Genomic DNA, 18,306 nt, shown 5'->3' with positions numbered 1-18,306 from the left:
AATGTGTGTATGTCTCTTGTCAACTTTTGATTTCGAACGTAGTTAATACGTCATATGAAAATTGAACATTAACATTTAAATTAAAATCAAAACTTGAAATAGTAAGCAACATTCCACAGGATTGGAATTTCATTTTACTGTACTGGGGGAAATTAAATTGTATAGATGAATTGCACAGGGTTGGCACCATTGGACCCCCTTTGAAGAACGGCATGAGCTGTAGGATTCTGAGCAGTTTTCTGGGCAGGCATCACATTGTTAATGCCACGTATGTGTATTTCTTCTGAAAATATCCTCCACAATTAAAAAATTCGAAAGATTTATCCTCACTTAAACCCTTATATCTACCACTAAAACCTGCTTCTGTGAACTAGACAAGGTTAAGAGTTTGAAATATTGATAATTAAAATCGGTAATTACTGCATAAGATGAGGAGCATATCGTAGTTTTTAGAATTGTATTTCTACATGTAGCATTTGTCTTTATATTTGAAGTATCCGACATAAGTGACTAGTACACGACATAGACAATTTGGTAGGTGCTGATTACCCCTTCACCATAGAGCCAGCGGTCCTTTTAAGTGTAAAATTAGCCGTAAATTATGACGTCATAGTAAATCAAACTATTGTGATGTCATAACTTACGATTAATTTTACAGTTATGATTTTTTGTGAAAAGGGCACAGGGTAGTTTTCCATCGATTCTTTATATCGCCTTCAGTTACACCAACAAACTGTTGTTTTGTCGTCTGCGGTTCTTACGTCATGATTTTTTACAGCAGAAACAGGTTGTATTTGTATCCTTTTTTTTCCAGAAAAATAGCGTCAATATATATAAAATATAAATATAGCGTCCATAAAAGAATAAATAGAAAAAAAAAGCCTTAAGTACGCTGAATATCTTTTGAATCACGTACCCTTAATAATCAATAAAACTAGAAGGCCACACAATATGTAACATTTTCGATTATTCCAGGAATGACGACAATACACAACAAATTAACAGTAAGCAATACTCACTAACTTGGTACCCCCATTTCCTTATTTGCTAACATGCATGTTTTCACCTACAAATAGATATAGTTATGGATAAAAATCTCAGTGGTAATATGTAATAAAGATTCTGTGAAATATATATTAAATTCCGTTCAGTTGTATAGGAAGAGTAACGGACAAGATGATGTTCATCTCTACGTAACGGAAGAAAAAAAAGCAAGGATAGGATGAAGTATAGACCCTTATCATTATGTAACCCCACCCAAATTGTGAGCTAAAAAAACCAAAATTATCAATTTCGTTATTAGATTTCGTTGTGGGTTTTGTAAATAAGATGTAAATACATTACTTAAGATGTAGTCGTTGTAAAATCATCCGAATTCTGTAATACGTGATACACCCCAAACAAGGCTACACATTTTTATTTTTGTTATTACAATGTAAGTTGCTTTATAGATCTATATGATGAAATGTATAATTATTCATTCCAATCTGTTTGCTATAAGGAGATAATCCAAAGTGAAAATCTAATAGCTTCTACTGTATTTTAGTACCATTTACAGAGTAATTGCTCTAAAATTTGAGTTCTACAGTGCATTCTTTACAATTTTTATCACCTAAGAACATGGGTTATATGAAAAGCCAAATGTTAATTTATGTTTACTAAATCAATTAAAACATAATATCAAAAATAAAAATATGTAGGTTTTCAAACCATGAATAACAATTTGCATAATTCTTATCTTGAATGCTACTAAACAGTTAGTATATGATACTAACTAAATGATACTTTTAGACTTTGTTATATTGATGTGAAAATGTATGCATAAAGTTTATATGCAACTATTATACTGGCTTTTATACATCAAAAGTTAACTTTTTAGCAAAATAATAAAATAAAACAAACCTGAGTTATGAATACAAAATCATATTTAGTTTTTTTTTTATAGATAACATTCTTCAAGGAGAAAAAATTTATAGAATAAATGCATCATGGAGAATAACCTAATTTGAACATCTTAAGATGTATTATTTACGGTCATCTAGTGAAAGGGAATTCTTATTTTAAATGAACAGTTGAATGCTTATACGATTTTTCTATGATTTATCAAATTTAACGGTTTGTTTCTGCACGATATATATATAGATACTTAGTGCAGGCGGTGTTGACATAGATGTCACAGCAGTACGAGTTCGAGGGAACGACCAAAAATTTGCATCGCAAATTTGACAGTTCTAACATCGCTGGGAATTTGTCAGACCTTCACCTATATATATATATATATATAAATATATATATATATATATATATATATACATGAACTCAAAATTTGTAATCGGTAAAATGAAGGTAATGTTGGATTTCTTATCAACAAATCGAAAGTAATCGCTCCAGCTGTAATTGTAAATTCTCGCAAGAAGTGTTTATTGTATAAAAGGAAAAGAGGAGTTTAATGTTCTTTATTGCTTTTATAAATCTTGCACTGACGGTAGTAATATAAAAAAATATCAAAAGCACAAACATTTGAGATGTGTAAAATAGGAACTTTTTTTATGGTATTTGACAAAAATAGGGTATGTAAGTCTCGTTGTGTAACTCCGTGGTTTCACGAAAATGGGTTCAAATCTATCAGTCAGTTGCATGGAAACTTGTCATTACCTGAGCCAAGAACGTTGAAGTAAGCGTAAAGCTAAAACATCTTTTTACTTAAATACACCAATCAAAAATGGCAAAATCTTTTCTACTTGATAAAATATTAAGAAAAGGAATATGTACTATATGTAAAGAACGTAATACATCGTTTCGAGACCCCGAAAGTAATCAACAAAATACAAATCGGTCTTCAATTTCAGTACGTTCTACATCGGGAATTTCGATTAGGAAAATGAAACAAGAACGACACTTACAAAGTCTATTATCCGTCATAATATTTTTGCAGTCTACTATGATGGATTTTTCAACCCTTTGTAATAACAACCCTTGCAGGCACCTGGGAATGTATATTTTTGATGGGAAAACTTACAGATGTAAATACCTAGTACATTAAATAAATGACGGAAACAAGTGTGGTAGGTAAATGTTAAATAAAAAAATATTAGAAAAAGATCGTACCATAACAACATTGTTTAAGAAAGTAACCTGGGGTAAAGAACTTACAAAATCATCAAATCATCAGAACGTTTATGTTCACCATTTTATATCAATCTCATGTAAGCATCAAAGTAACTTGGACTTATATCCTTCTGTTTCAAATGCAGGCTTTAGTGGCTTTAGTGATGTTGAATATGATACAAACATATCAATGATTTCAAGAATTATGTCCCTTACTCTAGGTCAACCTTCTTAAACAAATTAAATATTTGTATACCATTTTTCAAAGGGGGATCTAAAGATACCGTGTAAAGATTTCCCAGACTCGGAAAATTCTAAAAAGAATGATTTAGGTTTGCACAAAATATCCTCTTTTTACCAATATATTTAATTTTTTTCCACTCCATATACCATTGAAAATTTTGTGGCACATGATAGAACCTGAATTGGTTAAATTATTGAAATTGTGCATATTTCCTTTGGAGATATCTTTTACATAGAGCACGAAATGAGAATACTCTTTGCAAAATGCTTTTGTTGTAGAAGGAAAGCATTTGAAAAAACAAATATACTTAATACTCTTCTTTTTTGACTAATATCTTCCTGCCTTAGCAAAATAAAACAAACAAATAAAAATAGACGCGTACACTGTGTGGCGAAGGGGGATAATTCATGAATTATTTACAAAGAAAAAAATTCATATTTGATGTTGGTACAAGTTGAATTTAGTGACATATCAGATCATTTTTTGGTTTTATTTGAATTCTTTTATATAATGAACATTCAAACAAATTGAATTGCAATTCATGTTTCATTAATCCTTATATATTTATTTTTTTTTAGCTTGAGTCAATGACGTTTATGTTAAAGTATATGTTTTATGTGATTAAAACCCACAGGGAGACTGTGGTATCTGTGACCATGATGCCATCAATCATTTGTGTAAATGTATATCAGGAACCTTGCAATATCAATATAACAATTTTTAATTCTTAAATGGAGAAAATGTAACAATAATATTGATTAAAACTGGCATGTATATAAAAATAACAAACACACAAAAAATAATAAAACATTTAAAAAAAAACGATCACAAGTATTCAAATGAACATCAAAATTAACACAACAAAAAACTTGCTGTTGTATAATCATTTTGATTGTGTAGTATTTGAACACTTTTTATTTCAGTTCCAATCGCTTACCAGTATGACAGTAGTAGAAGGCAAAATTGAAATCATTTAGGACTATTAGTATACCTAGACCAAAGTTGAAAGGGCTATATCATTTATTTGATCAATAAATTGTTGTTATTGCAACTTTATATGTATTGATTTGTAATCCTGAATTGCAAGTCTCAGCATTTACAGAAACTTGTACACAGATAAAACATCACAAAGTGAAACTTTAACAATTATTATGTAATCGACGAAGATTTCACACATTTTGTGCAACCAAAAAATTCAAGTTTGATTTAAAAATGGTGTTTTTTTTTGTCAATGAAAATTTTATGTTGTATGCCTAACTGTGCTTGCTGGTCTCTGATACAAAAGTTAGAATAAATCACTACAAACCTTTAAGTATCAAAACGATCAGTTATTGATTACTAGATAACTTATAGTTCGAAGGCGTCTTCATTCCTCTCGTCAACATGTTTTGAAGGTTTCCTTAAGTATTTACATATTTGTCATTCTCTTTTATAAAATCATATGATTAAAATCAACTTTGCATGAAAATTTCTTTCAGAGATTCATTTTAAGTGCATGAATTTGTTAGGGCTTTTACAGGGACTCAATCATGAAGTGAAAATTTATATTTACAATTTTATACCTGTACGAGTGACAAAAAGGGGAATATCACAGACCCGAGTATAAGATTCAATCGTTCTCTAACGAGAATCCACCGAGTTACAGAGCTATTATATTTTACGCAAGGGTGTCCCTGGATTCTTAATCTTGCATTAAAAAAGTGGTGTTTAATTCCTTTTCTCTGAGGTCATTTTTCGGATTAATTTTGAATTGTAATGCATTACATCTAGCAGCTTATTATGACGTATCAATGTGTCAATTGATGCGTCACGACCAGATATAAGATATAGGTCCTTTCAAAACAGTCATTCGTGGAAATGAAAAACTTCAAGAAATAATCAATCATAAGTTATTCGTGATACAATTGTTATATTAAAACATTTTAAAAATATTTCCAAACCCATATTGGTAAGATAAGATCGTTCACGAACTCTTTTTTTGCCACCATTTTTTACTGGAAAGCGTACGTGTTTTGCCTCAACCTATGGGTGTGATGAGGAAATTTAGCAAAGCTAAAATCTGAATATTTTTTGTCTCTTTCACTACATCTGAAGACATACTAAAGGACTAGTTTGCTATAATAATAGATGTACCGAAATATTAGTTGAAAGACCGAATTTATATAGAACCATCAGAGACAACTTAAAGTCAAAGTTAAAAGCTTTATCCAAAGTCAATACATATAAAACGTACACAAACACGGTTAAAATGAAAAAGTAATGAACATCAAATAATAGAACCTGAGGACAGGAGATAATTTAAAAGCGAGAAACAGGATGTGAACGATAATACATTGAAAAGTTAAGTAAGGTTAATAAAGGGAACCAGGATTCAAACAATAATAAAAATAACTTGTTTCAATATAATGATAAGACAAGGAAAATAGACACACACAACAAAAAGTAAAAGAAAAAGAAAACACAAAAAAACATAAAAGTCAATAAGCAACCCTGACTCTCTCTACTGATACCAGAATCACTGATCGGATCAGTGTCATTTGCTTTTCTAGAAACACATGCCCGAGGAGTTGCGCATTATTGAAATGTCCAGGGTTTACGAAATGAGAGAGAGAGGAAAGCTATGAAACGGAGAACATATTGGTCTTATTAAGAAATCTTGGCTCCATTTAAATAGTAAGCTTTTTGTCGTATTGGTTTATTACGTAAGTTTTACTAATTAAGTAAGTACAGTTATTATGGACATACAAAATTAGTCTGAAATAAAAATTTCTAGCTGTTGATTAGAGGACTAAATAATAATAAAATTTAATTGATACAATGCAATCCTATATTTGGGTGGCAAGCAAATCAAACAACCAACCAATCACAGTAAAAAGACTTCCTGCACAACTTTCTTATCGTCGGTATATATATTTTCCAGTCATGTGAGTTAATCAATAGTTTACAATTATAAATTGTTTTAACGCTAACGTAATCTGGGGAATGAATTGTGCTTTTGGTAGCAATTAATGAACAATTCCGGATCATCGCCACAAAAAAACATTAAAGGAATAAATTAATGATTGCTATCAGTTGGTACTATTTTTCATAGAAAATATATTCATATGTAGAATTCAGTGAAAAAAAATATCCTATGAAATTCCTTATTTCAACGTAACTTCCCTTACAGATGTCATTCTTTCAAAACCACATAAGCATATTTGATTGGTTGCTTTCAAGAAACAAATATCTCCATTTGTAATTATATTAACATAAAGAGTTCTCCGAAAACATAAATTTTACAATTACTAAGAGAGATAACTTAAACGTATTTCAAGAAAGTTACATTGTTTTCTTTTTCAAAATCAATGAACTAAAGTACAATGTATGTTTCATCAATTATTTCTGAAAAAAATGAAAAAAAATACACGTGTTAGAAACATTTCGTTATGATTGTTTGATTTTCAATAAATATAATAATTCAAGAAATAAATTATTAGGTCATAGTAATATTAATTTTCTTCAAATATTTTTTTGTAGAAATTTAAATGACAACAATCACACGAAAATAAAACCACATTCTTGTGTAAGTATTGCTTACATTTTAGTGTAAGAGTGCCTTCCAGAAGGTCAATATATAGGCTAAAAACCACTAATTCCACTTCCCATAGGCTTCTATGCTAATTTCACAATATTCAATGGCTTCTCTGGACTTTACCTTAACTTTAACCTGCAGATGACTATATATCAGCATGATTCTACATATGTCAGCTCACAATCCTCAGAATGGCATGTGGGGTTAGCAGACTTGCAGTGCAGTACTGGTCACCGGAAGTGAAGGGTCTATAAATAGCATGGGAAATCCCAGTGTTTTCACAAGATAGGGGTATATTTAAAAATCATTATGGAGATTAGGCTTCACATCACAAGAAGCAAAATGCACCTATAAAATGTACAGAAATGTTTTTCCTTTCAGAAACTGTTTGAATTTTTTAAATAAGATGAGAACTTTTTTCACAGCACTATGAGGAACAGGGGTAATTTCTGCGTAGGACTATTTTTGCGTACGTTCCAAATGCTCATTGGTTGAATTGGTGGTCTGTAACCTAAAGAGTCACTTTTTGTCTTAGAAAAAATAAATAACTATACAGGTATCTTCCTACACACATACTGAATGCATTTGCAAAGTTTCAGTGAAATGTGACAAGCACTTTTTTAAATATTTAATTTTTAAATATAGGGTAACCAAGTTGTGCGAGCAAAAAAGTGAAAATATTCTACCATACTGAAATGCATTAAATATTTGCAAAGAACTTTTTCTGACTTTTCAAATAAAAAATATCAATCACAACTTGTTTTTTAACAATATTAATGAAGAAATAGTTTTAAAAGTAATCATTTTCTGAGAAATTGGTCTATTTTTAAAAATTTATTTCTGACATGCCTCCCCCTTTTTCTTGATCACATGTCAAAAATCCTAAATCTTTAAATTTTCACAAAAGGTGATATAGTTGGCTTTAAATTTGTAAATACAGTGTTTTCACATTAGAACATGACCAGTAAAGGGCACCTAAAGCAAAAAAAGTGCTCAATAATGGATTTTCCATGTTGCCATAGGGGAATGCTTATATGGCCTTAACCGCAGTAATGAAAGTGAGTTTTTCCTCATTTCTAACCTAATTTTTGCTCAAATCTACACAAAACTTGATTTCAAGTGCTTATTACTACCATATTTAGGTAAATATAGCCCTCAAAGTTTAATATTTGATATTTTTACTAAATTTTCTACACTTTTTACAAGATAGGACATAAAAATCAGCCAAAAAGACCAATTTTCCATAATTTGGACCTATAACTTAAAAAAATGCATATTTTGAAGGATTTTTGTAGTGTATTCCTCTCATGGCAAAGTTAACAAGATCTTCAAGTAGTTTAAAGCTATTTCAAGAAACTTTTCATTTTGCCATGGCTTCAGCTTAAGGCTAAAAACCACTAATTCCACTTCCCATAGGCTTCTATGCTAATTTCACAATATTCAATGGCTTCTCTGGACTTTACCTTAACTTTAACCTGCAGATGACTATATATCAGCATGATTCTACATATGTCAGCTCACAATCCTCAGAATGGCATGTGGGGTTAGCAGACTTGCAGTGCAGTACTGGTCACCGGAAGTGAAGGGTCTATAAATAGCATGGGAAATCCCAGTGTTTTCACAAGATAGGGGTATATTTAAAAATCATTATGGAGATTAGGCTTCACATCACAAGAAGCAAAATGCACCTATAAAATGTACAGAAATGTTTTTCCTTTCAGAAACTGTTTGAATTTTTTAAATAAGATGAGAACTTTTTTCACAGCACTATGAGGAACAGGGGTAATTTCTGCGTAGGACTATTTTTGCGTACGTTCCAAATGCTCATTGGTTGAATTGGTGGTCTGTAACCTATATAGCATTGTGTTAATAAATCAGCAAAGTTTACAATAATGAATAACTTATTATTAAGTGTTAACTTCTACATATATCTATTCTTAAAAGTTTTCAGATCTTCAGTAGTTTAACTATTTCTATTGTCATATTTAGTTGCAAGTACTGTCATTCTCAAAAGTATTAAAGGATAAAATGAAATTAAGTGAATTCGTCTTTTTATCTGATGGCTAGATACCTGTGCAACACATGCATCACACTATTGATAATTTTATTCAGATGGAATCCTTGTTTTATTTTGTAGTGTCATTTGGTCCCATTGTCAACACAAAATGACTCACTTGAAATCCATGTTTTGACTTTTGTATGTTGTTCTCATGTAAAATCTTATTCTATAATTCCTGCCAAGGTGGGTACCAAAGTCAAACAGAAAAAAAATATTCATTAAAAAAACTCATAGAAAAAAGGTTTTATAACTTGTGAAGGTTTAATATTGCAAATCATCTTTATTTAATTATTTATTTCAACATCATATCAAACTAGCCATGACAAACTTATAATGATGTTGAAATTAATTAATTTTATTTGATATTTTGCAATATCAAAATTTTCAGTCATGAAATGTAAAAAAAGTACTGTTAAAACAGTAATTAAACATCCTTGTATATAAACTTATATAATAATACCTGTATTATATCTATTTCTCCAAATTTGGTTTAACGCAAACAATATGAAATATAAATGAAATTCATGTATATATTTCATGTTGTTGAATGGTTTGACTTAACAGAAATGAAAATACATTTACTAAAATGTATAGTTGTTAGAATGATTTGGACCAACATGCACACCATGGAATTAAGGAAAGGTAGTATTTTTCCTGTATATCTTCTAAGACTTCAGGTACTGTTATACTTTTCCACAGTAAACAATTGGATTATTCTCCTCATCATCCCATACAAGTATAACATATTTTCCTTTATAAAAAGTAGGTGGTTTATGTTGGTTCACAGTCTGAGGAAGATGGTTCCGATACAGGATGGGCCAATAGTGCTTATGGAGGTTCTGATGATGATGGTGGATAATCTATAATTGATGTGATGGTACATGTGGTTGTATCTCCATTGGTACAATTGACTGGCAAATATTGTTTATGTCAAATTCTGAGTTTTCTAATAAACATTTTTTTTTAATTTTTGATCATTTAGTTTAAATCAGCCCATTTACAAAAAATAAGCTTGTCATCGACATTTTGCTTCTCTATACCTGGTCTGTAATTGATATGCAGTTTAATGGCTTAAATTTTGTCCCTTTTTTAAGTTAATGTATTCAAAACTCATCCATCTCTCTTCCTGAAATCCACTTCCCGCCATTTTATTAATTGTCTGTTGGAGTATACAAGTTTGATAATATTGGTTTTTTAATTTGGCTTCTTTTTTCTCGATTATCTTCTTCTCTCCTCTCCAACTGGAAGGTAACAAATTCCGTCATATCTTTCTGCCTCAATTTTTTCACCATTTATACTTGCTGTTTCTACTTTTTTTGCTTTTCCACGTTTTGTCTCTAATTTTTTTTATTTCGTAGTATTAGTTTGACATTTATAGAAGTTACATTGATTTGGTTAGAAACAGTTTTTTGTCTATCGAGTTGTCCAAACATTCTTTCTATGGTAATGTTAGTTGCAAAACACCCTTTACTTTCCTGTAATTTTTTCAGGGATGGTTAATAATATTTTCCGTTTGGTAAAAGATTAAAAAAAACTGACATTTCACCAACGTAACTCCAGTAGCATCTAATAAAATTTTCAAAATAATGGAGGTGCATTATTCCTTTAAACATACCATCAGATATACTGGTGTATCATATTTCTTATCATTAAATAAATCATAATTTTTGGTATTTTTTTTTCAATTTCCTCAACAATGTATTAGATATAGACCCCTCTACAAGTATGTGTACATCCTTTGATGCTATTGAAAAACAAGAACCTGTAGTTATAGTATTAATAATTCCAAGTGCTTAACACATGGAGTTGATAATATCATTTTTTTAAAATTCGAATTGTGGACTGCTTAAAAAAATCCGGTTTTAATCCACGTGAGTACCTGATAATATAATTTTTATCTTCTGTCTCAAGTAATACACTCAACAACCATTGTTATAAATACATTAACAAGGTTTCCCTTGATATTCATTATAGGTTTATTGGAAATTCCACTCCCTATAAACTGTTGGAAAAGCAGATTCCTCTACCTTTTCATTGTATAAAAGCATACATGTCAATAAGTTCTTGGTGATAGATTCACCTTGTTAATCAAGTAAACCTCTAAATTTTCAAACTATGTTTTTACTCAGTATTTCGGCTATTTCATAAAATTGAATCAGTTCATGTATTGAACATTTAAATTGATTTAGGTTCAGTGTTTAACTATCATATATATTTTCATTGTTCATTCCAGTTATTATTCTCTAAGTCTCTAGTCGGGTGTTACTTTTATCAGTCATACAATTTCTGTTTTTCGATAAAATCTTGTCTTGATCACTTACAATATCAACAGCAGCACTTACATAGTTTTCAGCAGATCTTTTTCCTTAATTCCCATGAAAATCAATTCATTTGTCATTTGATCAAATAAACTAGATATATCGACATTTTACAAAAATGGTTCCGACTGAATTTATAATTTTGTTCTATCAAAATCAACTAACCGCAACATAGTTAAACCTTGGCATGTAACCTATCATGCCAAAGCCGCATACCAAAAATCAGTTCACTTTTTCAAGGCGTTTAGAGCAATTAAGTATGACAACACACGACACATTTAGTTAAAGGGACACAACTCCATAACAAATCAACAAACCAGAAAAGTAGTAATTCTGACTCAAATATTTACTAGGAATCAAAGGACCATGCTTGCAATTGCCATCATTTGTCGTCTGCTGTTGTCCACCGATGAAACTTATTATTTGTTTAAAACATCATCTTTTCTGAAACTAAGAGACAAATTGAAAGTTAACTTGATATGAATGTTTCTGGTGTTTTCAAATATATAATGAGTAATGTGTAACCCTGTATGATGAATTTTTCATGATCTTAACACAATTTGCCTATTTTCGAATTGAATCAAAACCATCTGCTTGTAACATAAATATGGACCTATGATAAAACAGATTTAATTACCAGTCCTCATAAAATTCAGACACTCCAATGGTTAAGTAATTCATGGTGTAGAAAAACACACCAAACAAACGACGCCTTTTCAGTCTGCATATGCTATATTTTTACACAACGAGATTCATTTCTCTGTGTAGATCTGCACTTTTGAGAAAATCATACATTTATCTACCACTGAAATGAACCAAATCCAACAAAATCAAGAACGACAACTCCTGCAAAGTGCCAAATTGCATGTACAATCTATATAATTTTTATTTCAAAAGTGCAAATCGTACGAAAAACTAAGACTGGTTATCTGATCAGTAACTGTTTCTGAACAAGAAACAAAATTGAATCTGTTTGTTAATTGACATACATGAATCACCTTTTGTCTGATTTTTTAAACTGCTGTTTAAATATTCATATCAACACTTTGCTTATCAGAAGTTTTCCTCAAAAGGAGTTGTCATTATTATTAAAGGCTGGAACTATTAGGAATCGTATCAGATTTGAATATTGATTATTTTTAGCAATTTAAAAGAAAGGTAAGAACAATTCGCCGTTGTAAATAAAAAAGAGTCAAAATTTGCTTTAAATCGTAATAAGTAAACGACAGAAAAGACAACAATTACTTTTGAGTTTAAAATCGCAAATTGAAAATATGACACGTACAAACTTCTGATATAAGGATATATCAGAAGTTTAATTCAAATCAAAACTCAATGGCAATCCTCGATATAAAATTGCGTCGTATTTTATTTAAAATCCATTACATTAATGGTATTTTAAATATATGTTTTGACGTTCTGTATAAAATTGTAATATAATTGCTCAAAATAAGTTTTTTTCCCTGTATTAAATTTGTATAAAAGAATCAAAAGAAAATATATCAAAGACCTAAAAATAATTTAAAAAAAAAAGCTTTTTGCATTAAGGTGCCTTCAAATACAATTGTCAGCACAATTTATTGCCAATAATACGGAAAAATGAATCCAAATTAAGTAGACGACTAGATGTCATCAAAAACATAAATATAATTAAATATATTCCAACTAGTTAATGATTCGGAAATGCTAGTATTTAAACTTTGCCGATTTTGTAAAGAAACAACTTATACCTGAACAAACCAAAATGTTGAAGGTTATCGCAGTTATTGTGGCAGTATTTGTAGTTGTACATGGTGGTGGTAAGTAAACATTGTAAAACAGATCAATTAAGTTTAATTATTACTGTTGTGTTAAGAGAAATATTATGTACATGTAGCATATTATATCAGGTTGGTGTGCAGATTGTGTCTGGTATTTAACAAAAAGTTTAAATTTTAAAGAATATAGCGTGCTACAAACTAAATAAATATTCTCAAGAATGCGACAAGAAAATATATGTAATTTCAAATAAGCAAAACACTTTTTCAGTAATTCCTAATAATTCAATATTATGAGTATCTCCAATTGATCACGCACCATGAATTTACATATACCATTGTACGATGTATCACTGTTTTGCTTTGGACTTACACTGTGACGTCTACCTATAGTTTAGAGACAATTAAATTAGAGTAAAATGATACGACTCATAAAGGTTCATAATTAACTGCTTTACTTTCACGAAGCAAAATTGTGTCTATGATTTATTTTTTTGCCAATCAGAAAAATTGTTATTGCTGAATTAAAATGAAAGAATTTATATGTTAATTATATAAGTGAATGGGGAAAGGTTTACACTTTTCATTACTCTGTCACAATAATGGTGATATTTTATTTGCTGCCAAAATGCACAGCAATTGAGTTGTGAAATGTAAAACAAGGCTTTTCTTCTGGTATTTGTAAAGAAATTTCATTAATATCTTTCATAGTTTACTATGGTGTCAATCCTTGTGAAGGGAATCCTTGTGGATACATGGGAACGTGTATTCCCGAAGGCAATACTTATAGATGTGAATGTCCAGTAAATTACATCAATGATGGAAAAGACTGTGGTAGGTATATATAAAAAGTTGTTCTTACCGCTGAAACGTAGTGCCAACGAATAACTTACGTGTAAACGGTATAATGGAAAATTTTCAGAAACTATTTTTGTAATGGCGATGAAACAACTTTTGTCAAAGCAATGTCGATTACTCAAGTATAACAGAATGGCAATGGTCCACGAAAGAAATGAGATTTATTAACAACAAAAAATAAAACACATTTTTAGAAGTCTGAAATGTTGATAACAAGCATAAATTAAATGATTATTACAAAAAATATAATTTTATGCCTTTGAGTGATGGAAGATACAATAAATGTTTAGGCGGTTTACATATCAAAATATAGTTTTGTTAATATGGAGTTCATACACAGCTGTGTAGTAACAGAAATAATGTTAATTTATTATTAAGTATATGATCCATGTTATGGAAACCCTTGTGGAGACTATGGAACATGTGACCATGATGGGACCAATCATTGGTGCAAGTGTATACAAGGCTACCAAGGGGAACCTTGTGGTCAGTAGATATATTTTTACCATTATTTGTAATTTAACAAAAATAGTTTTAAGCATCATTGGTATATTTATCTAAACTCTTTATTTAAATCCACGCGAATCAATATCAAAAGTTCTTAAATTGAAATTGAAATTCAAATTTTAATGATAAAGTGATCTCAGTAGAAACACAATAAAATTAATGAAAATGATAACCAAGAACACTAAAGAATAAACGGTATTCTAAATAACACAAACAAACGAAATCACAAAAAACATTAAAACAAAATTTAACCTGCAATTGTAGTTTTATTTAAATAAAAAATTATAACATTTCTTTCTGTTTCAACTGTGATCAGCTGCTAGCTAATGAAAGCAGTAATTTGTACTTCTATGAAATGTAATTTTTCTCGATAATCAACTAACTTCCATAATTTCTATTTCAGTTCCTATTCCATACTACTATAACGACGGTAGAAAATAAAATAGTCATCAACCAGGAGGGAAAAAGAACGGAAAATTGTTTTTGATTAAATATTGCTGTAATCTCAGTTTTATTGCATGTGTTAAATTTGTGATTGTAGTAAATGCAATGTAACTAATCAACTTATTGATTTATTACAAAATATTGCAGAAAATATTTTATGAAATATCCATACTGTAATTGTTATGATGTGACTGATATATGTGCAATGTACACACATAACTTAATCAAAAAATGGAAGAAGATATTAATAAATACATGAGTTAGGAAAAACAAGGATAAATCGGAAATATATATATAAAAAAGCAGTATGCTGCCCTTACTAGGTGACCTCAGTTCATTTAAAAGATCGGCCATACATCGAAATAGCAAAGGTGACCCAATCTGATCAATCTCCAATTAAAAGAACAAATTAGGAAAATTATAAAGTTTACAATTACTTGACAAAGGTATGAACATGTTTGACTACACATTGCTCATGTAATTGTAGAGCATTACAAATTCCTATAAGCCAACCTATTCAAAAGTTAAAGAATTTACATTTACCAGTACAGTACAACATTAGATCGCTGCAATGGCCAAATATCATTGTCTTTACGATGTTCATTGATTTTTTTTGTCTGGTTTTTGTTTCTGGATGCATTCTTTTGATTTTCTCTAGAATCTTGGTTCCTTCAATTACTCTCAATATATGTTATTATGTTAAGTTATTGCATCCTGTTGCTGAAACTGTGTGTTGTAGTCCCCCTCCACTCCCCCTTTAGTATTTCCAACACTTAATACGAACACGAAATGTCAAGGACCTCTAAAGGAAGGAGCACTTTTAAGAAGTTTTGCATAAATTTCTTAGCACTTCTAGAAATAGACTTTATCGCAATTAAATATAAGAAATAAAAAGTATTCTTATACGGTTCGACAAATATACAGTTTTTTATATGATAAAAAAATAGGAATGCCAGCTTTTCGATTCAAAATATAGAATGGTCTGAAAAATTCCCAATGATGTTAGAACTGTCAAATTTGCAAAGCAAATATTTGATCATACCCTCCGCGGGACTCGAACTCATACTTCTGTGACATCTATGGCAACACTGCATGCACTATGCCTACTCTATCCTACATAACTACACCTAGATGAGCTGTCCCGTACTACCACACATCGTGTTAAAGTCTTATATTAATCCTACGAGGAGGAATGACCCGGCCACCGAAAGCTATGTTTTTTATAAAGCCTACCTGACCGAGTGGTCTAGGTCACTGACTTAGTACAGGCGGTGTAGCCATAAATGTCACAGCGGTACGAGTTCGAGCCCCTCGGAGGGAACGACAAGAACATTGCTTTGCAAGTTTGACAGTTCTAACATCGTTGGGAATTTTTCAGACCTTTCTATACGTTTACATATCTTCCCTGTATCAATTTGATCTGAAGGAGCAGTGTAGCGAATAGAGTCGTAACATTCTGAGCCGTTTGTATAATATTGATATTTGTTGTGACATATATCCTTAATTTGATCCTCTATCCTACATAACACCTAGATGAGCTGTCCCGTACTTCTATACATCATGTACTAAGTTATAACCCTAGATTAATCCTACGAGGAGGAATAATCCAGGCTAGCGAAAGCCATATTTTTTTTATAGCCTAGCTGGTCGAGTGGTCTAGGGCGCTGGATTTAGTGCAGGCGGTGTTGCCATAGATGTCACAGCGGTACGAGTTCGAGTCCCGCGGAGGGAACGACAAAAAATTTGCTTTGCAAATTTGACAGGTCTAACATCGTTAGGAATTTTTCAGACCATTCTATAAGTTTAAATTATCTTCCTTGTATCAATTTGATCCGATGGAGCAGTGTAGCGAATATAGTCGTCACATTCTTATATATGTATTGTACTTTAAATTATGAATCTTTGGAATATAGAAAACGTTATCCTGACAGGCATGGAAACTGCAGTTAAAACGTTAAATTCATTTAGTGATTGATACCTATATCGTGTTCTCTGCCTGACCCCAAATTATATATTTTATCATCAAAAGTTGCAGTATTATGAGTTTTAATATACTTAAAACACCGAAGCCTCATTCTCAGTAAGCACATGGTAGAAACTCCTTGTGATAAATTTGATTTCCTATTTCGATTGTGCTTTTTTAAGTACTTATTGTATACAAGTTGTTTTTGGATTAGATCTTCCTATGTATTTGGTTCTTAGGCTGCAAGTGGGTACTTGAAACACATCTACACATATCAAAATTTGTAATATTGATTTGATTGAAATTTTTGTTTTTGATAGCATGCAAATTATAGATGATGATACAAGTTTAATTGTAATAAAGAAATCATCTTATTACCGTAGAATTGTCGCCAATAGTAATACAAATTCTCACTAAAAATTTCTCATTTTTTCTCTGATAACATGTGCTTAATCCGAGGTGACAGTGCACCGTTGTTTAAAACGTTATGGTTAAAATTTTACGGTTATGAATTGGATCTTATTAGTCCGTTTTGTTCTTATTAGTTAATTAATAAGGAAATCATAGAGCGTGGTGTTCAAAAAAGGATATTTGTTCCAATTTGTTGTAAATTGTTAACATTTGACATTTTTCAGCTGTTTATAGAGTTTACCATTCCATCTGTAAAATGGTATCTAATACAAGTTGTTCAACATAACACGGGTTAAGTATTTTGAGGTCTCTATGAATTAAATTGATTCGTTAAACTTGATTAAAAGTATTTTGAAGATACATTTTTCGTCAATCTCCTACACAAAACAATTTATCTGTAAAGATTTTTTTCATTTTCATTTCTTATCCCCTCATATTTATGGAAACTGTTTAGCCAGATACATAAACACGCAAACATATGGTGTCTTAAGATTTAAGACATACATTTTATAATCGCTGCAATTGTGAGTTTATTAAAGTTATGAGATGTCTGACGTGTCGATTTTTTTCCTCTTCCGTATTTGACCAGGTTTGACAAAAGCACATTGACTTCGGTTCGAGAAAACGATATATAGTTTTCCAAGCCAATAAGCTTGTTGCGTATACGTACTCCTCTCCTATCTATCTGTTGTAGTTTGTGTTTTCATAGTTACTATGGTAATGATATATAGTAAATCAAGTCTGAGGAGGATGATTGTTTCATAGTCGTAACGATTCGATGGGTGTTTCTAGAAAAGCAGAGGACGTTCATCCTACCAGTGCACTTAGTCCATGGTCCCAGTTTTTAGTAGTGTCCGAGTTGCTCATTTGCTTTTGTTACTTTGTATTTATGATTTCAGTTACTTTATTTTCTTTGTTGTGTATGTCTGTTTTCCCTGGATTGCATTCTTTTGATTACCGCTATAACCTTGGTTCCCTTGATAACTCTCTCATTCATAACTGTATCGAGTATTTTTTTTCCAACAAGACAACATATCTGTATAATACGAAAAAAAGTAAAAAA

At 30.7% G+C, this 18,306-nt stretch overlaps 1 protein-coding gene and 1 long non-coding RNA gene across 2 annotated transcripts; both read left to right on the top strand.

Annotated features, from left to right (window-relative positions):
• Positions 1-2,448: 2,448 nt before the first annotated feature.
• Positions 2,449-4,403, top strand: LOC148612573 (uncharacterized). The gene is made up of 2 exons (XR_015924430.1): positions 2,449-3,065; positions 4,276-4,403. It is a non-coding gene; the product is annotated as an uncharacterized LOC148612573 (long non-coding RNA).
• An 8,575-nt stretch (positions 4,404-12,978) lies between these two features.
• On the top strand, positions 12,979-14,933 carry LOC148612572 (uncharacterized). The gene is made up of 4 exons (XM_088594180.1): positions 12,979-13,102; positions 13,772-13,894; positions 14,297-14,404; positions 14,829-14,933. Exons 1-4 carry the CDS (start codon positions 13,048-13,050, stop codon positions 14,864-14,866), a joined length of 324 nt encoding a protein of 107 aa, XP_088450306.1. The 5' UTR covers positions 12,979-13,047; the 3' UTR covers positions 14,867-14,933.
• Positions 14,934-18,306: the final 3,373 nt, after the last annotated feature.

The sequence above is a fragment of the Perna viridis genome, chromosome 7, assembly GCF_037379345.1.
Source record: "Perna viridis isolate PV_CMFRI_1.1 ecotype Kerala chromosome 7, ASM3737934v1, whole genome shotgun sequence".
NCBI classification, from domain to species: Eukaryota; Metazoa; Mollusca; class Bivalvia; order Mytilida; family Mytilidae; genus Perna; species Perna viridis.
Note: the sequence above shows the minus strand (reverse complement) of the source record. Positions and strands in the feature narration are given on the sequence as shown.